The sequence below is a fragment of the Protopterus annectens genome, chromosome 16.part0, assembly GCF_019279795.1.
Source record: "Protopterus annectens isolate FY-2018-M chromosome 16.part0, PAN1.0, whole genome shotgun sequence".
Lineage (NCBI taxonomy): Eukaryota > Metazoa > Chordata > Ceratodontiformes > Protopteridae > Protopterus > Protopterus annectens.
The window spans coordinates 168,341,019-168,366,018 of NC_056750.1; the positions used below are offsets into that span (position 1 = coordinate 168,341,019).

The window sequence follows — 25,000 nt, forward strand, 5'->3', positions numbered from 1 at the left end:
TATATAGCTAAAATTATGCCATCGTATAACTCTACTCTTGTATTAACTTTTAAATAAAAAAGCATTCATGATGTGCTACTTTTAGAAACTGACTTTTGGATTCCATTTAACCTTTTTTCAGGTGGCATAATTTCCGAACACTGTGTGACTATAATAAACGAATCGTTCTTGGTAAGTTACTCACTTTAATTTTCATTGTGGTATAGGTTCTGAAGATTGTCAAAAATTAATGTGTTTCAAAAGTGCAATGTTTTGTATGAAGCTTGTTAAATTTGTGGTTTAGCATCCTCCCCCACAAAAAAATGTTTGTAAGTAGAAGCAAACATTTTCTGTATTTTATGCATCTGTATGCATTTGTCTTATTTATCAACTTAGATATTGACTTTGTGTTGTATTCTTTCTAAATTTGTTGAGTAAGTATTTCGTAATCTGCTTGCACTGTCTTTTATTTTTCTTTTTTCACCAGTTGTATAATTGCTGCCGTTACGGATACGTATATTAATACTGTTCATCTAAGCTTTATCATGCTAGTATTGTCAACCTGTTAATGACAAACGGAATGTCAGGTTTTAGATGCTAAGGGTTGTGCATGCAGTGGGCTAACACATAGCAAGGTGCTGCTTGGTTTTTGAGTTCTAATTATTTGGCTCTTCAGATGTATTGCAAGTTGTGTTTGCATCTCCCCATGTGTATGCTGCCTTTCTCCAGGATCTCCGATTTCATTCCACAGACATGCTGGCAAGTGGATGGCCAGTGCTAACTTGATCTTTGTTGTTTTCATATGACTTGTGATAAACTGTTATCCCAAGTCTTGTGCATAAACTGTGTCCCACCATGATCCTACATGGATAAATTTGGAAAAGAAAATGGATAGCTGGATAGTTAAACATTTCAAACTGCCCATATAGTTAAATCAGTCAAATGTTTTTTTGAGACAGAATGTACTTGTCACATAAAATAGCACATTACAGATTGCTGCATTTTTACCTGCAGGTAGATTCTAGCACATTTGTGCAGTAGATGGTGGTGATGTTCATCGTGTTTCACTGTTGCAGTCATCACTGTGGGTTCTTCCTGCCGGCAGGCAGCCCTCGGTCGGCCAGAATCCCAAAGTCTGGGTCTGGCGTCGGCTGTTCAGTCATGCTCCCTGACGTCAGAGCACCAGGAGTACAAAGCTGCCAGCCGACGCCATGTTCTCCCATCTTTCTTGCCGTGTGGTGGAAGCAGTTCGCAAGTGCCGGTCGGCTGACTCCTGATATTTTTCGTGCTTCATTCCGAAGACTTTCTTCTTCTTCTCAAAGCTAAGTACTCCGTTGGGGAAACTTTTTTCTTGCTCCAGTCCGATGTCAGAAAAAGTTAATAATTGTATTTCTTGTGGGAAGCAAATACCTCATAAGGATTTCCACTCTTACTGTATTCCTTGTTTAGGCCCTGACCACATCGTAGCTAGTTGTCGGTTTTGTGCTAGATTTAATCAACGTACTATTAAGCGGAGATACGATTTTGCTTTTCACTACTTTGGCAGGCGATTTAATTACATTATGTCGTCGGACACGCTTCCGACTACCGGAGTTCATAAACGACGCAAGGATAAGGGTAGGCCTGCGAGGTCCAAATCAGATGACGGTTTGCAAGCAGAGCCAGCTGCAGGTTCGGCCATCGTCAGTGAGGCGCTTTCGCAGCCCCTGCCTTCTGCCATTACAGAACTGCTTGCCGAAACAGACTCCCACGAGGAGCCAGCTAGGTCTTTGAGTACTCCAGGTGCAGGACCTTCGGACAATGCTCCCTCGGATGGGTCCGGAGCCGCTGTGCAGGTACCGGCTTCCGAGGGGGGTTTCTGGCCTACACAGCTTCAGATAAAGACAAAGGCGAAGACTCCTTCTAATTCAAAGACTCAAGCCCAGGCCTCCTCTGATCCGGGACCCAAATCTCAAAAACAAATGCTTAAAATGGCGGAGGACTTACTAACTATGATTAAGGGTTCACATCCCCCTCCAGACAAAAGGCCAAGACAAGAATTGGATTATGAATCCTCTAATCAGGCATCTATTTCTTCAGTGTCTTCCACTGAACAGGAATACGCTTTCCCTCCTTATGAGGATTCTGATGCTGTGGAATCCAGTCCTTCAGCTTCTCCCCCTGAGGATTTCTCTTTTGGGGAAACTTTACATGACATGAGGGAACATTTTCACTGGGAAGGACAGGAGTACTCTGAATCTAAGAGAAGGCTTAGGGATTTCCTTCTTCTTCCTCAACACAGACCCCTGGCTATTCCTCCCATTTGGATATTGTGGATGATGTCTTTTCTGAGGCTAATTTAACTCCTGACTGCTTTCCTCAAGCCCCTGCAAAGCCTGACAGATATTACAGGCTCCCTGACTCCCACCAGTTTCTGTACAAAAAAATCCTACTGCTGATCCAGAAACCATTTCTCAGGGTCCTAAGGGTGTTAAGGCCACCTCTGCTAAGAACCCTATTCCATCTGATAAGGATTCTAGAGCTTTGGAGAGATGGGGCAAAAAAGTGTACACTTCTGCTACTTTATCCATTAAGGCTTTAAATTGTCAATTTCATATGCTAAAATATCAGCAATTTCTTCTGTCTGTTATGAAACAAAAGCTAGGTACCATTTCTGCATGTGCAGATAATAAGGAATTACACTATTTGATGCATGATACTGAGCAGGTGGGGAAGCATGGCTTACACTGTGGTTTTGATGCCTTGGAGGCTTCATGCAGGGCAGTTGCTACTGCACAGTCATTAGAAGGCATGCTTGTTTAAAGGAACATAACTTGCCTTATCAAGTGAAAGCAAAGTTACTGGATGCTCCTGTTCAGCAAAATGTTTTGTTAGGGTCTAAGACTGTAGAGGTGATAAAGAAAATGGAGGATAAGGCAAAATCCATGCAAACGGTTAAGGATTTCTTACAAGTTCGGCCCCCAAGATTTAGCAGAAATTGGCCAACTAAAAATTGGTCCTTTCCCAGCTCAGACAGGCCTCAGAGGGGTAGATGTAGGCGCACCAGAGGGAGGGCCCAAGCACAGACCTCTTATAGACCTAGACGGTGGAGTGCTTCCACCCCCAGGGGTGGAGAGGACAGACCTCAATCTTATAGGAAACAGACTCACTGACTCCCCCTGCATGGCTCCAGGAACCTCTCTCCTGGAAGCCCCTCTAGGAGGAAAACTCTCTGTTTTTCACCAAAATTGGACTTGCATAATCCAACACAAGTGGGTTTTGGATGTAGTTTCAAGAGGTTACAAATTCCGCTTTCATACCTTGCCAAGACCAAACGGATGGCCAGACCTACCAAAACACTAATGGGCAGAGGCATTAAAACAGGTGGGATCCCTCATGGCTATGAGGGCCATAGAACTGGTTCCACAATCAGAGACTGGGTAAGGCTTTTACTCGAGGCTCTTTCTAGTTCCCATAAAACAAAATTCCTGGAGACCCATTTTGGATCTGTCAGTCTTAAATACTTACCTGGAAATACCAAAGTTCAAGATGCTTACTCTGCAGCAACTCCTGCCAATGTTGAGCAAAAATGCATGGATGGTGACATTGGATTTAAAGGAGGCTTACCTACACATCCCTATCAGACAGGAGTGCAGAAAATACCTCAGGTTCAAGGCCATCTCGAAACATTAGCAATTCTCTGCGCTGCCCTTTGGCTTGTCTACTGCGCCCAAGGTCTTCACCAAGTGCCTGGCACCAGTAGTAGCTTACTGCAGACTCAAGGGAATTCAAATTTACCCTTATCTGGACGACTGCCTTATTCAAGCAGACAGCAAGGATGTCTTACTCCAGCACCTGGAATTTGTTCAAAATCTACTCAAGTACCTAGGATTCACTGTGAACATAAAAGTCAAATTTGACACCCACACAACAGATAACTTTTCTGGGTGCTCTTCTAAACACAACAACCCAGATGGCATTCCTGACATCCGAAAAACAACTTCAGCTGGCTTCAACTTTCAAAACCCTGGCGTTAATGTCTAAGCTAACTGCAAGGAAATTCCTGCAGGCTTTGAGGTACATGACCTCCTGCATCCTTCTCATACCATATGCAAGACTGCGTATGAGAAAAATACAGTGGTACCTAAAAAGCGTATGGTCCCAGCTTTGTCACAGTCTAGACACACAGATTGCTGTCTTGTCTTGCCTGCAAAAGGAATTCCATTGGTGGACCATTGCATGTCTTCAGAACAAAGGGAAAGCCTTCAGTCTGCCTCCAGCCAACCAAGTGTTAACCACGGACACCTCGGATTATGCATGGGGAGCCCACTTGCAGGGGAAAGGCCTGCAAGGTTTTTGGACAGAGGATCAGAAGCACCTACATATCAATTTAAAAGAGATGTTAGCTGTACAGAATGCCCTCTTTGCTTTCAGGGATCTTCTACAGCCAGGGCTACTACTGATACGGACAGACAACACCACAGTTATGTGGTACATAAACAAGCAAGGGGGTTCACACTACTACCCCTTTTGCAGAATAGCCATGACTCTATGGAACACAGCTCTAGCTTGCAAAGTGGATCTACAAGCTCAGTTCCTGCCAAGGAAACAAAATATTTTGGCAGACAGCCTGAGCAGGAACCTGTCAGACCCACACGAGTGGATGCTAGACACCCAAATATTCAAGATGATTACAGAAGCCTGGGGCTGCCCAGACATAGATCTATTTGCATCCCCCCTCAACTACCAGTTACAGATTTTTTGCACAAGGACATATCACAAACTAGCATGGAAAGTGGATGCTCTCGCATTCAGTTAGAGGAACCTCTCAGGGTATGCCTTTCCTCCTCTACCTCTTCTTCCACGGGTGTTATTAAAGATAAAGCAGGACAAACCCAAGATGATTTTACTTGGCCCAAATTGGCCTAGTCAGTTTTGGTACTCAATACTGATGAATCTATCCCAGGAGCCTCCTTGGATTCTACTTCAGATTCCAAATCTTTTGTCCCAACACCAGGGCCAGGTTCTGCACTCTCATATTAAAACTCTCAGCCTGGCGTCTTCAGGGTCTATGATTAATTCTACCCTTCCCAAACAGGTCATGGATGTCATCTTAGAAGCCAGACGGTCTAGCACTAGAAAATCTTATGAAGGTAAATGTAAGAGATTTTGCACCTGGATGCTCAGAATTCGGATCCTGTCATTCCTAACATTGCATTGATTTTACATTACCTGACAGACATGTTACATAAGGGTTTATCCTTTTCCTCCATAAAAATACATGCCTCAGCTATCTCTGCGCATTACAATACAGATCCTCCAATGTTTTCACATCCACGTCTGAAACAATATCTCAGAGGTGCAAAGAATTTAAGGCCCCCTAGGACACCACCCATACCTGCCTGGGACCTCAACTATGTTCTGGAAAAACTTACTCTGCCTCCTTTTGAGCCTGCTGCTACATCTGATGTTAAGTATTTATCATGGAAGATAGCTATCCTACCGGCTTTGACTTCAGCCAGGAGAGTCTCGGAGTTACAAGCTCTCATGGCTGTGGAACCTTGTATTATTTTTCATCAAGACAGGGTGTCTTTAAGGACTAATCCTACTTTCATGCCTAAAGTGGTTTCTAAAGTGGCTTTAAAGCAAACTATTCACCTGCCAACTTTTTTCACTAATCCACAAAATAAGGGGGAGAGGATCTTGCATTCCTTGGACGTGCACAGGCAGCTTCATTTTTACCTGGACAGAACCAAGGATATCAGGAAAACAGAACAACTGTTTGTTTTTTATGCAGCAAATTCCCAAGGCACAGCTATTTCAAAACAGACCATTTCTAAATGGATTGCTCATGGAATCCGATTTTGTTACTCTCATCATGGAAAGCAAATGCCAGGAAAAATTAGGACTCACTCTACCAGACCTGCTGCTACTTCAGCTGCCTTTCTCAGGGGAGTACCTACCAAATATATTTTGGAAGCTGCAATTTGGAGTTCAATGCATACTTTCTCTAAGCACTATAATCTCCCTCTTTATTCTAAGTCTAGGGCAGGCAGTGCTTCTGCAGTCTTGCATATCCTTCTAGCCGCCCTTTCTACTCTTTAACCACCACCCTTTATCTCAGCTTTGGGATTCAACCCTACAGTGATGACTGCAACAGTGAAACACAATGAACATAGTACAGTTGTGTACACTTACCATAAATGTAGATGTTCGAGTGTCTTCACTGTTGCAGTCCGTGTTACCCACCCGCCTGTCCCCTGTTACACTTTTATTAGTGTGGTTTCCTACTTCACCCTTCTTATGAGGTGTATGTGCTACAGGATATGGGGTTTGTTGTATGTTACATTTTTGTTTTACTATTAGCCTTCACTTTTAGGCACCTGACATCTGGAGCAAGAAAAACTGGAGAACATGGCGTCGGCTGGCAGCTTTGTACTCCTGGCGCTCTGATGTCAGGGAGCATGACTGAACAGCCGACGCCGGACCCAGACTTTGGGATTCTGGCTGACAGAGGGCTGCCTGCCAGCAGGAAGAACCCACAGTGATGACTGCAACAGTGAAGACACTCGAACATCTACATTTATGGTAAGTGTACACAGCTGTACTTTTCTTCACAGCAAGAGGTTCTTCATTTCATTTCTAGGCTGGAGAACCTTCTGTGTGGAGGCTGCATGTCCTCCCTATGTTCACATGGGTTTTATCCGGGTGTTAGGGTTTCCTCTCACATTCCCAAGATATGCAGAAGGTGGAGTGGATAGTCTTAATTAGCATAGGTGTGAGTATGCATGCGCAAAGCATGGTTTGGAAGAACTACCGCAGCAGGGCTAGTCATCCGGTGGTGTAAACGTTGGCTCTAGATGATTGTCACTGTTGAAGCGACACCCTGATCCCATATGTAAAAAATGGGAAAAATGGTTTGTGGATGAATGGATGGAAGATTTATAGACTTGACAAGGCATATGTTTTCTTAAGTCAGCTTGGTACAGAATGCAGTTCCCATAGAGAAGTATTGTGTTCACATACTGAGTAAAAGTTTCATCATGTCAGTGAAGTTAGAAGATAAAGTACCAAGCATGTTTGAGTTTACCAGAAAGCATTGTATGAGGTAACAGATCATTTTAATAGCAAACTAAAACTGCCCAGCTGTAGTGCTTTCATATTGGTCAGTAATTAGTGTAACAAAGAAATAAGACTGAAGTGTACATTATTTGTTGCTATATAGTATTAGTTGCCTTGAGGTGAGTCTGTTAAATTTTGTTCAAATTAATGATTTTTCGGGTATCAACAGTCTTATCTTTACACTGTTGTTGCAATAATGAGCCTTTAAATTTCGTTTTCCTTCTTCCCTCAACATTAGAGAACTGTTCTAACCACCCCTAGTTCCATGTATGGTTATATTTCCAGGAGAGGAGTGCCCTTGTTTGAGTAGGTTGAGTTGGATTGGTGAAGTACCTTGGTCTTTTAGCTGTTAGGATGTGTCAGTGAAGTTGAAAGATGGTGCACCTTTGTGAAAAGAAGTAAAAAGGCAAGCAATAACTGGCTAAGATTAGAGGTATTAATTTTTCAATCATTTCATGGCAGTATATAGAAGAAAGACTCTTGCTGAAAGACTCCGAAGATAACTACAAAAATTAAAAAAAAAAAAAAAAAATATATATATATATATATATATATATATATATATATATATATATATATAAATATATAGATATATATATAGATATATGTATATATATCTATATATTTTTTTTTCTTTCTTTTTTTCAGGATTTACTCTGAAGCCCACAACAAATTAACGTTTAGTCCTCTATATACTTTGTTTGGTGCTTTGTTGATTTGTTTATAGTGTATGTGTGCATATTTGTGTGTATGTTTTTGTGTGTGTATGTATGTGTGTGTGTGTGTGTGTGTGTGTGTGTGTGTGTGTGTATATATATATATATATATATGTATATACACATATGTATATATATATATATATATATATATGTATATATATATATATATATATATGTATATATATATATGTATATGTATATATATATATGTATATGTATATATATATATATATATATATATATGTATATAGAAATATATAGATATAGATATATATATATATATATATATATATATATATATATATATATATGCGTATATATTTTGTGTGTGTAGAGATCTACTTCAGAAGACTGACACACGAAAATACTGCATCCCAAAAGACTGAAAATTGAAAGTACTGAACACATTTTTAATGCAGGAGGAAAGCCCCCCTGCATCCGTCATGTGAGGGGCTGCGCCCCCTACACCTCATGCTAACTATATATACCAATTCAAAGATTGCACAACAGTGGAGAAGGAGCAAATTCCATCGTTCAGCGTTTTGAATTTTCACTCTTCTGGGATTCAGTCTTTTGCGTCTGTGTAAAAGAAAAGTACACCATAGGGGATTTTTCTTATCTTTGATTGTAGGAAATTGTTATAGTTAATTTCTGATTTGGATGCCAAATTTGAAACTGTGTCCGTTGTAAAAGTTAAAATGTATTGTGTAAAAAAAAAAAAAAAAAAAAAAAGGAACAGCCTTTATACCATAACTTCCATAATTTCTGTCTTGCCTTTGCCAAGAGCACAATGTGGACTGCTGTTATTTTTCCAGTTTCATTGTGCGGGCAATCCAGAAAAGAAGAATGTATCCTCAAGAGTTTGCAGACCAAAGGGAGGGGGTTGCACCTTGTTCTGTGTTGCCATGGTATTGGCCTATGCCTCTGGGAGTATCCCGCTGGAAAAAAAACTTTCTAAAAGACATGGGAGAAGCATTAGGAGATCAAGGATATCCTGACGGACAGCCTGGGACATTTTGCATCCAGTGATTAACTAGGTGTGTTGAGGCACTTTCGTAACCCCTGCACTTGGAGAAATTTTCGGCAAAGGCCTCTGCATTGACCACTTAGCTTGTCACTCGTCAGCATTGAGCATGTTCTCCAGACCATCTCTGCCACACTTCCTTAGACTGAATGGCCTCTGTTTCAGAAACTCAAGATATCCTTCTATATCACTGTTGCAGTATTCATCTAAGAAATTTCCTGCCAAGGATAGCCCAATGTTTTGCTTCTGTACCAGAACCTTGAGCTCTTATAGGCGCAGTATGTCATACGAATGCTCCCACACAAGAGGTAAAGCATAAAGGTGATGTACGGATGCAGACACTCAGAACTTTGCCACCAGTAGAAAAACCATTATAGAAAATCGGTCTGGATGCTGTTCAGCTGTGCTGGTCACCAAGCCATTTTTTCAGATAAGTGCCCCATTGGGATTTCTTCTCTTCCTTTTCTTATTGTTTTTGTACTTATGTCATCCAGAAAGGGAAAATAGTTTGGGAAGCAGATTCCTCATAAAGGCCATCATGGCCAGTACCGTTTCTCTTTGGGTGCTTGCCATGATCATATGCTATGTTCTATCTGCTAGGCATTTTTGCCTAAGATCCCATGTAGTCTGCTGTCTTTTGTCCATGTACCTGGAAGACCAGTTTCTTAAATTGTTGACTCAGAGTGCTGTGGCGGAATCCTCCTGTCCTGAGGGCCAGCCGTCTAGCAAGAAAAGGGCCAAGAAAGTCGGGCCTGATCTGGCTGCTGTCCAGCCTTCCCCGGGCATCTCTCTAGAGGCTGGTGAAAAAACCCTGAAGATCGTCTGGTGCTTGCTTCGGATTCCTCTGCTGCAACCCTTTCAGAGGCTGGCATAGATACAGCTTTTCACATGTCCTCAGAGGAGTTTCAAATGTCTGTATCTGATGTTAAGGGGGAAACCTCAGCTGATATCTGAAGGACTGAGGAGGATTCGTTAGGTTTTAGTGAAGGAGGAGTTTTCTTACAGTTACTGTAGGGTCGCATCAGAGTCTGACCCTCTGAGGGAGTGTTCAGCACGTGTCCCACAGAAAAGAAAACAAAAGGCAAGGCACATTTCCCCTGCTGTGAAAGATCCCTAGTGTGAATGTCAGGATGTTCTTAGTGTTTCACTGTTGCAGTCATCACATTTGGGTTATCGACTTGCAGTAGGCCTCAGTCGGCCTGATTATCTAAGTCTTGGGTCCTGCTTCAGTTGCGGTCTTATCTTCCACGACGTCAGGTAGTCAGGGGTATAAATTGTGCAGCTGATGCCATTTTCTCAATCCTTCTTGCTGTGCGGTGCCCGAAGCAGAAGCAGTTTGCAAGTGCCGGTTGGCCGACTCCTGAAATTTTCATTTTTGAGTTTCAGAACTGAAGTCTTCAACTAAAGCTAAGTACCCCACTGGGGAAACTTTTTATTGCTCTTATCCTATGTCAGTAAAAGTCAATAGTTGTATTTCTTGTGGAAAGCAAATACCTCATAAAGATTTTCATTCGTACTGTATTCCTTGCCTAGGCCCTGACCACGACATACCTCGTTGTCGGTTGGCTGTCTAGGTCCAAAGCTGCCGACAACGCTTCTCCTAAGCTAGTCGCCAGTTTGCCGGTGAGGCTTTTGCAGCCCCTGATAACTGCTATTTCAGATTCGCAGGCCTCTACTGAGACCCATTCGGAGTCTGGTATGCCGTGAGATGCTTCTTCGACTGTGGAACCTGCGGATGTCTTTACCTTGGATGGGTCCGGAGCCACTGTGCAGGCAACAGCTTCTGAGGGTGTGTTCAGGCCTACTTACTTGCATATTAAACCAACGCCATCTTCTTCTTCAAGGCCTAAAACTCGAACCATGCAAGAAAACCGATGCCCAGACCGCATGGTCAGGCCTGTATGCCTAAAAAACAAATTATAAAAATGGATGAAGACCTTATTACTTTAATCATGGGAAGCCAGCCTTCCCCCTCTAAGACCTAGGACTGAATTTGCTTATGATACTTCTGATCAGGATTCTGAAATATCTGTTTCCTTTGATGACTAGGATTTACCTTTATCTACCTATGAGTATTCTGATGCAGAGGACTCTTTTCCCTCTGCTTCCCCTCCAGAGGATTTCTCTTTTGGTGAAAACTTGCATACTCTTAGGGAGCATTTTCACTGGGAAAGGCAGGATTACTCTGATTCTAAAAAGAGGCTTAGGGATTTCTTACTCCTGCCCCAACACAGGCCTTTAGCTATCCCCCTGTACTGGACATTGTTGATGATGTCTTTTTGGAATGTAGCTTGTCCCCTGACTTTACCTCCTGCTGCCAGAAAACCTTATAGATATTACAGGGTTCCTGACTCTCTCAAGTTCCTTTTTAAAAATCCTACTGCAGATCCGGAGACCATTTCACAGGGACCCAAGGGCATTAAGGCTACTACTGACAAAAATCCTACCCCCTCTGATAGAGATTTCAGGGCACTGGATAGATGGGGTAAGAAGGTATACACTTCTGCAATGTTGGCCATTAGGAACTTAAAGTGCCAGTTTCATATGTTAAAGTATCAGCATCATATTATTGGATTGCTTAAACAGAAAATGATGTTGATTCCTGACTGTGATGAAAATAAGGATTTACAGGATTTAATGCATTCTGCTGAGCAAGTTGGAAAACATACTTTGCAATGTGGTTTTGATTCATTAGCATGCTTGGTTTACGGAGCAATCTTTGCCAGATCATGTTAAAGCTAAATTGCTGGATGCTCCCTTATTGGCAACAAAGCAAAAGTACTTAAAAAGATGGAGGAAAAAGCTAAATCTATGCAAACTGTTAAAGATTTCCTACAAGTACAGCCTCCAAGATTTAGTAGGCATTGGCCCTCAAGAATTGGTCCTTTCCTGCCTCTTCCAGGCTTTCTCAGTCCAAATCCAGAACCAGCAGAACACCCAGGCTTCAGTCCCAAGGTACGTACAGGACTAAGCAGTGGGGGGCTTCCACTTCCAAATCAGGGAGTAGTAAGACTGTCCCCTATGGTAAATTGTCTCAATGACTTAACTTTAAAACTTCCAAGCCTTTCTCAACTGACTGCTCCTTATGGGAGAAAGATTGCTCTGCAGGCAAAATACTGGGAACTCATTACCCAGGACAAATGGGTTTTAAATATAGTTTCCCAAGGATACAGATTTCACTTCAACATGCTACCAACCCCAAACGGTTGGCCAGATCTACTCCCAAATCAGTGGGCAGAGGCTCAAAAGCAAGTACTCTTTCTCTTAAGCATAAGGGCTATTCAAACTGCCAGAAGAGGAAAAGAGACAAGGTTTCTACTCAAGACTTTTCCTGGTACCCAGAAAAGACAACTCATGTCGCCCTATCCTGGACTTTTCTGTCTTAAACACCGTTTTGGTGATTAGCAAAATTCAAGATGCTAACCCTTCACCAGTTGCTTTCTATGCTAGGCAAGGATGCCTGGTTGGCAACACTGGATGTAAAGGAAGACTACCTGCACATCCCAATCAGGGAATCTTGCAGAAGATACCTATGCTTCAAAGTAGGCTAGATGCACTATCAGATGTCCTTCAAGGATGCATCTGCAGTCCTAACAAATGGGTTGTCCTGCCTCAGGCAGCCCTTCGGTCGGCCGGATTCCAAAGTCTGGGTCTGGCCTCGGCTGATGTCGCACTTCACCCGACGTCATAGCTGCAGTTCAGCGGGTATAAAGGCATCAGCCGACGCCATTTTCCTCAGTCTTTCTTGCTGCGTGGCGCCCGAAGCAGAAGCTGTTCGCAAGTGCCGGTCGGTCAGAACCAGAGATTGCTACTACCGAAGACTTCTAAAAAGCTAAGTACCCCGTTGGGGACTCTTTCTTGCCTCAGCCGATGTCAGCAGCCGATGTCAGAAAAAGTGAATAACTGTTTAACTTGTGGGAAACAAATACCTCATAAAGATTTCCACTCTTACTGCCTACCTTGTTTAGGCCCAGACCACGACGTAGCAGCTTGTCTAGCCTGTGCTTCCTTCAACCGACGGACACTTAGACGTCGGTCGGAGTTTGCAGAGGAGTTTTTTGGCTCCGCTTTTGCTTATAACATGCCGTCGGAGACTCCGACTTCACAATTAGCTAAAAAGCGTAAGGAAAAGGACCGACACTTGCGGTCCGCGGTTTCGGCAGAAACCGCGGTTAAGCCAACCGCGAGTGTCTCAGTTTCGGCCGAAACCGAGTCCGCGGTTCTTCCTTCGGCCGAAAGCATGCTTCCTACAACCGAGGCCTCATCCAGCATGGCTGAATCTGCTACGGAAATTCCACCTGCTCTTACAGGTTCTCAGGATTTATCAGATACTATCCCCTTAGATATATCTACTCCTGCACGTGGAGCTGCTAGGCCCTCTGCATCCATGTCAATTAAGGCTTTTGCCAGGGCTAAAGCAGCTAAATCAACAAAGACCATGCCTGCTAAAACCCCCTCTCACAGGCATAGCTCTAGTACTCAAATGCTTAGTCTAGCAGAGGATCTCATTTCTTTGATCAGGGGATCCCAGCCTCACCCTGACAGGGCCTCTCACCCCCCTCCAGAGAAGAGGCCTAGAGCAGAGCCCCCTGAGCCAGTTTCTACTGATTACTTCTCTGATGATTCAGACAATACAAATCCCCCAGAAGGCCCTTATTCTCCATATGAGGACTCAGATGCAGAAGACTCCATCCCTTCTGCCTCTCCTCCTGAGGAATTTTCTTTTGGGGAAACCTTGCATGCTATGAGAGAACAATTTCAATGGCAGGGCCAGGATTTTTCAGACTCTAGGAAAAGGCTTAGGACCTTTTTACATTTGCCACAGCACAGGCCTTTAGCCATTCCTCCAGTACTTACAGTTGTGGATGATGCATTTAATGATGCTTGTACTGCTCCTGACTCTCTTCCTCCGGCCCCTGCTAAGCCCGACAGATACTACAGGGTTCCGGACATACATTATCACTTGCATAAGGCTCCTATTGCAGATCCTGAAACTATTTCACAGGGTCCCAAAGCTGTAGCAGCTGCCTCTACCAAAAAACCCCTCCCCTCTGAAAGAGAATCTAGGGCTTTAGAGAGATGGGGTAAAAAAGTGTATACTTCTGCTACTCTTTCGGCCAGGGCCTTAAACTGTCAATTCCACATGATTCAATATCAGGAATTCCTGTTAGATCAGTTAACTAAAAAGCTGTCCTCACCTGAGCCTTTAGACCGTAAGTCCCTTCAGGATTTGGTACATAACACTCAGCAGGTCAGTAATCATTCCTTAAAATGCGGCTATGATGCACTGGAGGCTTCCTTTAGATCAGCTATGACTGGTACAGTGATCAGAAGGCATGCATGGTTAAAAGAGCAATCCTTACCAGACCATGTAAAGTCCAAGCTTCTAGATGCTCCCATGGAAAAGCACAGTTTGTTTGGTTCCCCTGCACAGCAAGTGTTGAAGAAGGTGGAAGAAAAAGCTAAATCTGTCCAGACAGTCAAGGATTTCTTACAGGTCCAGCCTCCGAGGTTTAGTAGGAACTGGCCTTCCAAGAATTGGTCCTTTCCAGACACCACCAGAGCACAGAGAAGCAGAAATAGACGCCCAAGAGGCAGAGGTCAATCCAGAGGTGCCTACAGGGGACGTCAGTGGCAGCCTAACAGCCAGAGAAGTACTGCCACAGATCCAGCCACTACCACTTCCACAGGACAATCACAGTGACTTGGCTCTGAAACCGCCTACCAGGGAACAACTAGAAGCACCCTTAGGCGGAAAGTTAGCCTTATTTTCAGTAAATTGGCATTACATTACAGGAGACAAATGGATTTTGCAGACAATAGACAAAGGCTACACGTTTCACTTCCATACTCTTCCAAGGAAGAGAGGAATGCCAAACCTACCTCCAAACCAAAAGACAAACGCTCTACAGAAAACAGACCACTTACTAAGGATGAGAGCTATAGAAAAGGTACCGGCTATGGAACAAGGACAAGGATTTTATTCCAGGCTTTTCCTGGTACCAAGAAAGGAAAACCAATGGAGACCTATCCTCGACCTGTCCGCTCTGAACACATATCTTATTGTTCCAAAATTCAAGATGCTGACCCTACAGCAACTTCTTCCCATGCTGGGCAAGGAGTCTTGGCTGGTGACTCTGGATCTCAAGGAGGCATACCTGCACGTCCCCATACGACCAAATTGCAGAAGATACCTCAGATTTCTTGCAGGATCAGAGCATTATCAATTCTCAGCATTGCCTTTTGGCTTATCTACTTCGCCCAGAGTATTCACGAAATGCCTGGCATCAGTAATTGCTCATTGCAGGCTTCAGGGAATTCAAATTTATCCATACCTGGACGACTGCCTGTTACAAGCGGACAGCAAAGACAAATTAACAAAAGATTTGAAAAGGATTATTCACCTACTACAAGCCCTGGGATACACAGTCAACACAAAAAAGTCAAGGCTGATCCCATCCCAAAGGATAACTTTCTTGGGTGCAGAACTGGACACATCAAACTAGATGGCATTCCTCACAGCAGAAAAGCAGAAGCAACTACCACCTTATTTCATGGCATTAACAGCACAGAACCAGCTTACAGCAAGGAAAATACTGCAAGCCCTGGGTTACATGGCATCCTGCATAATATTGATTCCACATGCCAGACTACATATGAGGAAGTTGCAATGGTACCTGAGGAATTTATGGTCTCAGCACAAGCACAGCCTAGAAACCCAAATTCCAATAATTCCATGCCTGAAGCAAGAATTCCAGTGGTGGGCCCAGGCCTGTCAATCGAACAAAGGACTGCCCTTCCACAGGCCTCACCCAAACCAGACTATCACCACAGACGCCTCAGACCTCGGTTGGGGGGCACACATGGTGGACAACTGCATACAAGGCTTATGGACTCAAGACCAGATGAACCTACACGTAAATCAAAAAGAGATGCTGGCAGTAAAGCAGGCAATTCAGACATTCAGACCGTTTCTTCAACAGGGTCATTTGCTGATAAGGACGGACAACACCACAGTTATGTGGTATATCAACAAACAGGGAGGCACACATTCATATCCTCTATGCCAGATGGCAATGGACCTCTGGAATGTGGCCCTGAACCTCAACATTCAGCTCCAGGCCATATTTGTGCCAGGAAAAGAAAATATTCTAGCAGACATCTTAAGCAGAACTACCACGGATGCCCACGAATGGATGCTGCATCCAGACATCTTCAAATCCATTACAAGGAAATGGGGACTACCAGAAATAGACCTGTTCGCATCCCCACACAACCACCAGTTGAAAAAATTCTGCACAAGGACATACTACCCACTTGCTTGGAAGGTGGACTCCCTATCTTTCAGTTGGGAAAACCTGACAGCATATGCATTCCCACCTCTCCCTTTGATGCACAAAGTGCTACTGAAGATCAAAGAAGATCACCCAAGGATCATCTTGATAGCTCCAGACTGGCCGAGGCAACATTGGTACCCGCTACTAAGGAGTATGTCTCGGGAACACGCATGGCCTCTACCCCTACTACCTCTGCTGCTAACACAGAACAACTTCAAAATCCTGCATCCAAACTTGAAAACACTGCAGCTAGCTGCTTGGAACATTACATAAGACAACATAACCCAGATTTATCTCAAAGGGTTAAAGACATTATCTTGGAGGCTCGCAGACCCTCAACAAGGAAAACTTATTCAGCAAAATGGAAAAGATATCTCATTTGGAGTACAACAAAGGAGTAGATGCATCATTGGCAAACATAGCTAACATCCTGGAATATTTAGCAGAGCTTTTCCACAATGGCCTGTCTTACTCCTCCATTAAGATTCATGCATCAGCAATTTCAGCACAATACAACATGGATCCTCCAGTGTTTTCTCAACCTCTACTCAGGCAGTTTCTGAGAGGAATTAAAAATGTAAAGCCACCAAGGAAACCACCATTGCCTACATGGGACTTGAACTTTGTGTTAGAAAAGTTGACACTTCCCCCTTTTGAACCAGCAGCAACAGCAGAATTACAGTACTTATCTTGGAAAACTGCATTCCTGCTTGCAATCACTTCAGCTAGAAGGGTTTCTGAATTACAGGCATTAATGGCAGTACAACCCTTTTTTATCTTCCATCAGGATAGAGTGTCCATGAGAACTAATCCTACCTTTATGCCAAAAGTGGTCTCCAGGGTATCTTTAAACCAAGCAATACACCTACCAACATTCTTCCCCAACCCGCAGAACAGGGGGGAAAGATTACTACATACCTTGGATGTGCACAGACAATTGCGCTACTACTTGGACAGAACCAAGAACAATAGAAAAACTGACCAGCTTCTGGTAGCATATGCAACAGGAATGGAAGGAAAAGCAATTTCCAAACAAACAATCTCAAAATGGATAGGAAATTGCATTAGATTTTGTTACTCTTTTTTCATGGAAAGGGCAACTCCAGAAAACATCAGACCTCACTCCACAAGGGCTACAGCCACTACTACAGCTTTCTTACGAGGAGTGGCTACCAAAGACATTTTAGAGGCTGCTACTTGGAGCTCCGTGCATACATTTGCCAAGCATTATAATCTACCTTTATACTCCAGATCCCGAGCAGGTTTTGCCACTGCTGTTTTGCAAGGGATCTTAACTACACCATAAACTCTTAGTGCCTCCTCCCCCAGTTTGGCTATGGTATTCTACCCATTTGTTAGGACTGCAGATGCATCCTTGAAGGACATAGTACAGTTTTGTACCTACCATAAATGTAGATGTCCGAGAAGTATGCATCTGCAGTCAGGATTACCCACCCTCCTTCCCCTCTGTGGTACTCCTAGGGTATTTGCCCATCTTGTAGCTAGCTGGGGGAATCTATTATGGTGTATTTGTTTGTATATATGTATATACATGTTTATTTCTATTTGCTCTCTATTGTTTGGAAACATTTGCATTTATCCAAATTTAGCCTTCCTAGAGGGCACCTGGCATCTGGGGCAAGAAACACTGAGGAAAATGGCGTTGGCTGATGCCTTTATACCCGCTGAACTGCAGCTATGACGTCGGGTGAAGTGCGACATCAGCCGAGGCCAGACCCAGACTTTGGAATCCGGCCGACCGAAGGGCTGCCTGAGGCAGGACAACCCATTTGTTAGGACTGCAGATGCATACCTCTCGGACATCTACATTTATGGTAGGTACAAAACTGTACTTTCTCTGCACTGCCCTTTGGCTTATCTACTGCGCCCAGGGTATTCACAAAGTGCCTAGCTCCAGTAAATGCATTTTGCAGGCAAAGAAATGTTCAAATATACCCATACCTGGACGATTGTCTAATTCAGGCAGAAAGCCAGGACATACTTTTGAATCATCTGGCATTTGTACAGAAGGTGCTAACTTGATTGGGGTACACCATAAACGAAAAGAAATCACATCTTGTACCCTGTCAACAAATTACATTATTGGGGGCAAGGTTGAACACAACTTCCCAGATAAGTTTCCTCAAGCCAGATAAACAAATTCATTTGACAACTTACTTCAAACTAATGGCCACAAAAATCCTGCTATCTGCAAGGCAAATACTGCAAGCCTTGGGGTTCATGGCCTCCTGCATTCTCCTAATTCCATATGCAAGACTGCATATGAGGAAACTACAATGGTATCTAAAAAGCTTATGGTGTCAGCATTCTCAGGATCTAGAAGCAGTGATTCCTATGTTACCTTGCCTACAGTTAAGTTCCTTTGGTGGGCAGAGGCCTGCCACCAAAACAAGGGACTACCTTTCACTCTACCCCCTGCCGCCCAAACCCTAACAGACGCATCAGACTATACATGGAGGGCTCACCTGGCAGGGAAGTGCATTCAGGGCAAATGCACCTGCTTATCAATCAAAACGAAATGTTAGCTGTACAGAATGCTCTGACAGCCTTCAAGGACCACATTCGTCCAGGACAATTAATGGTAAAGACTGACAACACCACTGTTATGTGGTACATAAACAAGCAGGGGGGGTACCCATTCATTTATACCCCCTCTGCAGACTGGCCATATCTCTGTGGAACACATCCTTCAGCTACCAAGTGCATCTACAGGCTCAATTCCTGCCAGGAAAGCTAAATATACTGGCAGACGAGCTAAGCAGAAATCTCATGGACTCACATGAGTGGAAACTGGAACCAAAGACTTTCAACATGTTTTTAAACAAATGGGGGAGCCCAGATATAGACCTGTTTGCTTCCCCCGAGAACTACCAATTGGAGAAATTCTGCACAAGGACTCCCTAGAAACAAGCTTGGAAGGTGGATGCCTTGTCCTTCAACTGGAAAAATCTATCAGTGTATGCCTTTCCTCCTCTGACTCTCCTCTCCAAGGTAGTACTTAAGATCAAACAGGACAAACCAAAGACGATACTGATTGCACCAGACTGGCCACGCCAACACTGGTACCCCTTCTTGAGCAGTGTGTCACTGCTGGCTTCATGGCACCTACCTCAGACCCATACCCTGTTGTCCCAGCAGGATGGCCAGATTCTGCATCCTCAACTTCAAACCCTGAACCTGGCAGCCTAGCTAATTACTTAATCTCTCCGTTACCATCACTCAGTAAACAAGTGTTTGATGTCATTTTGGAGGCAAGGAGGCCTAGTACTAGAAAATCTTATGCTGAAAAATGGAAAAGATTCTGTTCCTGGAACCAAACTCAAGGGGTGGGCACAGCAGCGCCCAATTTACCTCAGATTCTTCAATAATTAACTGAGATGCTTCACAAGGGCCTTTCTTTTTCATCCATCAAAGTTCATGCCTCAACCATTTCAGCTCATTACATCACAGAACCACCCCTCTTCTCATCCTCGGCTCATTCAGTTCCTCAGAGGAGCCAAAAACTTAAGGCCACCCAGGAGAGCCCCAACTCCAGCCTGGGACCTTAACTTTGTATTGGAAAAACTCACTCTACCTCCTTTTGAGCCAGCTGCAAGTGCAGAGTTAAAATTCCTTTCTTGGAAAACAGCCTTCCTTTTAGCAATCACTTCAACAAGAAGGGTATCTGAATTACAGGCCCTTATGGCAGTGGAGCCTTTTATCATCTTTCATGCGGACAGTGTGTCCCTCAGGAACAATCCCTCCTTCATGCCCAAGGTAGTATCCAGTGTGGCTCATAATCAGTCCATTCAGTTGCCAACCTTTTTTCTAATCCACAGAACAAAGGGAAACGGATACTGCACTCCTTACATGTGCACAAACAACTTGGATTTTACTTGGACAGGACAAAACCTCAAAGGAAATATGAACAACTGCTGGTGGCATTTGCTGCAGGGGCAGAGGGGAAGGCCATTTCAAAGCAAACCATTTCTAAATGGATAGGCCATTGTATTCGTTTCTGCTATAAGCACCATGGAAAACCTATCCCACAGGGGATAAGACCACACTCAACCAGGGCTGCATCTACCTCTACAGCCTTTCTCAGATGTGTCCTTACCAGAGACATCCTAGAAGCTGCTACCTGGAGTTCTGTACATACTTTCACCAAGCATTACCATTTGCCAAGTTTCTCTAAATCCAGAGCTGGCTTTGCCACTGCAGTCTTGCAGGGCCTTTTAACCTGGTCCTAATGCTATCCAAATTCCTCCTCCCATCCTTTAGCTTTGGGAATCTACCCAAATGTGATGACTGCAACAGTGAAACACGAAGAACATAGTACAGTTGTGTACACTTACCATAAATATAGATGTTCGAGTGTATTCACTGTTGCAGTCCTGGTTACCCTCCCTCCAGCCCCTTGAATTCTATTGCCTATACTTCTATTCTTGTGTACTATGCTTAAAGCTTTCTGGTGTATTTGCTTTTTTGTTGGAGGTGTAACCTTTATGGGGGCACCTGACATCTGGGGTAAGAAAAAAACTGGTAAAATGGCATCGGCTGCATGCTTTATACCCCTGACAACCTGACGTCATGGAAGATGAGACAGCAACCGATGCAGGACCCAAGATAATCAGGCCGACTGAGGGCTACTGCAAGCAGATAACCCAAATGTGATGACTGCAACAATGAATACACTCGAAGATCTACATTTATGGTAAGTGTACACAACTGCACTTTGTGTGATTGGGGGACAGGAAACTCGATTTGAGCGATTTCTGTATGTAGTCTGCATGTCCTCCTCACGGTCGAGCGACGTCTAAAGATATGCAGGTAGGTGCGTGCGTGAAAGGGTGTGTCTTCTTTGAATGTTGGGTGTCGAACTGGCAACTCGGCACTGTAAAAATCCACTGCCAGTCATTAGTGGACCAGAGTTCCGCTGTGGCGACCCCTAACCGGGAAAAGCCGAAAGAGACAGGGGAAAGACCTACACTTGCACTACTGGTTTTCAGAGTGTTAAACTGCCAGACCCACTTGCTTTCCTATCAGCAATGCCTGTTGGAAAAGCTGAGGGCGTCGAACTGGCAACTTGGCACTGTAAAAATCCACTGCCAGTCATTAGCGGTCCAGAGTTCCGCTGTGGCGACCCCTAACCGGGAAAAGCTGAAAGACACAGGGGAAAGGCTACACTTGCACTACTGGCTTTCAGAGTGTTAAACTGCCAGACCCACTTGCTTTCCTATCAGCAATGCCTGTTGGAAAAGCTGAGGGCCAATGCAAATTGGGATACACGGTAAAAATGTCAAATATGTGATACTTGAGCTTTGTGACCTATCAGCTCTGGTAGCCAAGCACTTCAGGAAGTCTTCTAAGCTTGTTTCCCACCTTTCCTGTAAGTAGTCTCGTCCAGATAAGTCCAGATACAGATTTACTGTATCCAGGACTGTTTGTAAGCTTCTGAGCCCCCAAGCCATTTTCTGTTGGAGGGAAGCTTTCTAGCTCATAAATGGGAGTGGTAAGCACTAGGTAGCCTATCTACCACAAGAGGAGTGGATGTTCTTCGTGTTTCACTGTTGCAATCATTACATTTGGGTAATCTGTTGGCAGGTTGCCCTCATTCGGCCTGATTAACAAAGTCTTGGGTCCTGTGTCGGTTGCTGGCCCTTCTTCCATGACGTTGGGGGTATAAAACATGCAGCCAACGCCATTACATCAGTTTTTCTGCTGCTCATTGCCCGAAGCAGAAGCAGTTCGCAAGTGCCGGTCGGTCAACTCCTGAAATTTTCGTTTTCGATTTTTCAGAACCGAAGTCTTCAACTAAAAGCCAAGTACCCCATTGGGGAAACTTTTTCTTGCTCCTTACCGATGTCAGTAAAAGTTAATAATTGTATTACTTGTGGGAAGCAAATACCTCATAAGGATTTTCATTTGTACTGCATTCCTTGCCTAGGCTTTGACCATAATGTGCCTTACTTTCGGTTTTGTGCTAAATTTAATCAACGCACTATTAAACCTCAGTATATTTTTGCTTCTAAATATTTTGTCTCAAGATTTAAATATCCAGAAATGCCGTCGGTTAGCAATCAGACTACCAGAATACCTAAAAAAACGCAAAGAAAAAGACAGAGACATACCGTCGAGGTCCAAAACCGATGACTAAGCTTCTCCTAAGCCAGTCACTGATTCGCCGGTACTCAGTGAGGTGCTTTCGCAGCCCCTGATACCCGCTACTTTTGATTCTCAAATGAGACCCATTTGGAGTCCGGTATGCCGCGAGATACTTTTAAGTATTGAACCCGCTGATGTCTCTACCTTAGATGGGTCCGGAGCCGCTGAACAGGCACCGGCTTCTGAGGGTGTTTTCAGGCCTAAAGATTTGTATATTAAACAGACGCCATGTTCCAAATTAAGGCCAAAAACTACTTCTGTGACTAAAAAAGCGATGCATAGGCCACATGTACAGGCCCCAATGCCTAAAAAAACAAATGATCAAAATGGCTGAGGATTTAATTACCTTGATCAGGGGTACCCATCCCCCTCCTGCTAAGAGGCCTAGGCAAGGCACTGACTGAATCTTCAGATCATGTTTCTATTTCTTCTGATCAGGAATTATCTATACCCACTTATGAGGACTCTGATGCAGGAGACTCCATCCCTTCTGCTTCTCCTCCTGGGGATTTTTTTTCTTTTGTAGAAACTTTGCATACCTTAAGGGAACACTTTCACTGGGAGAGCAGGATTTCTCAGAAACTAGAGACTTAGGGATTTTCTTCTTCTTCCTCAGCATAGGCCTTTGGCTATACCTCCTGTTCTAGACATTGTTGATTATGTTTTCTCAGAATCCAGTATGACTCCTGATTCCCTGCCTCCGGCTCCTAGTAAGCCAGACAGATACTACAGGGTTCCTGACTCCCACAAGTTCCTTTTTAAAAACCCTACTGCTGACCCTGAAACCATTTCTCAAGGTCCCAAGGGCGTTAAGGTCTCTTCTGCTAAAAATCCTACCCCTTCTGATAGAGATTTCAGGGTGTTGGATAGATGGGGTAAGAAGGTTTACACATCTGTAACCTTGGCAATCAGGGCTTTAAATTGTCAATTTCATATGCTTAAGTATCGACAGCATGTCATGGGTTTACTTAAACAGAAAATGATGTTGATTTCTGACTGCGTGGAAAATAGAGATGCAGGATTCATTGCATTCAGCTGAACAAGTTGGAAAACATACTTTGCAATGTGGTTTTAATTCCTTGGAGGCCTCTTGCAGGGCTGCTGTAACTGGATCTGTGATAAGAAGGCATGCTTGGCTCAAGGAGCAAAGTCTGCCTGACCATGTTAAAGCAAAATTGTTGGATGCTCCTTTACAACAGGGCAGACTATTTGGCAATAAGGCTGAAGATGGTTTGAAACAGATGGAAGATAAAGCTAAATCTATGCAAACTGTGAAAGATTTCCTACAAGTGCAGCCACCCAGGTTTAGCAGGCACTGGCCTACTAAGAACTGGTCCTTTCCAGTACCAACTAGAGCCGCTCGGGTCAAACCCAGGCATTCCAAATGCTCCAGGTTTCAGTCAAAAGGGACTTTTAGAACAAAGCAATGGGGTGCCTCCACCCCCAAATCTTAGAAGCAACAAGGCACCTTCCTGTGGTAAACAGTCTCAATGACTTTCCACTGCAGTCACCAAGCACTTATCTTTTGGCTGCTCCTTTGGGGGGAAAACTGGCAGTTCATGCATGAAACTGGCAACTAATTACCTGGGACAAATGGGTTTTAAATATAATATCCCAGGGATACAGATTTCATTTCCACATGTTGCCAATCCCAAACTATGGCCAGATCTGCCTCCAAATCAGTGGGCAGAGGCCCAGAAACAAGTTTAAGTCCCTCATGAATATGGGGGCTATTCAACCACTACCAGAAAAGGATTCTAAATACATTTCTGGACATTCCAAAATTCAAGATGCTGACTCTTCAACAGTTACTGCCTATGCTAGGTAAGGATGCCTGGTTGGTAACTCTAGACTTAAGAGGCATACCTGCATATCCCAATCAGGGAGTCTTGCGGAAGATACCTCCACTTCAAAGCAGGCTATTTGCATTACCAGTTCTCTGCACTGCCCTTTGGCTTATCTACTGCGCCTAGGGTCTTCACAAAGTGCCTGGCACCAGTAATTGCTTTTTGCAGGCAAAGAAATGTTCAAATTTATCCATACCTGGACGATTGTCCAATTCAGGCAGAAAACAAGGACACTCTTCTAAAACATCTGGCGTTTGTAAAAAGGCTTCTAACTTCTCTAGGGTATACCATAAGAGAAAAGAAATCACAACTGGTACCCTCTCAAATAATTACATTCCTGGATGCAAGCTTGAATACAACTGCCCAGATGACTTACCTTACGCCAGAAAAACAAATTCAGTTAATGACTTACTTAAAACAGGTGGCCACAAAAACCCAGCTATCCGCAAGACAAATTCTGCAGGCCTTGGGGTTCATGGCCTCCTGCATTCTTCTAATTCTATATGCAAAGCTGCATATGAGTAAACTTCAATGATACCTAAAAAGCTTATGGAGTCAACATTGTCACAGCCTGGAAACAATGATTCCTATAATTCCTTGTCACAGCCTGGAAACAATGATTCCTATTATTCCTTGCCTGCAACTAGAGTTCCTATGGTGGGCAGAGGCTTGCCACCTAAACAAGGGATTGTCATTCATTCCACCCCCTGCCGCCCAAACCCTGACTACAGACGCATCAGACTATGCTTGGGGGGGGTGGGGGCGCATCTGGCAGGGAGATGCATTCAGGGACAATGGAGCCCAAATCAAATGCACCTACATATCAAT

At 43.9% G+C, this 25,000-nt stretch overlaps 1 protein-coding gene across 1 annotated transcript in view; it reads left to right on the forward strand.

The window, feature by feature from the left end:
• The window catches only part of PRMT5 (protein arginine methyltransferase 5), a 1,996,504-nt gene that overhangs the window by 1,210,970 nt on the left and 760,534 nt on the right, over positions 1–25,000 (forward strand). Inside the window, exon 6 of the mRNA XM_044058013.1 lies at positions 122–171. Coding sequence (XP_043913948.1) covers positions 122–171 — 50 coding nt within the window. The remainder of the gene's footprint in view (positions 1–121; positions 172–25,000) is intronic.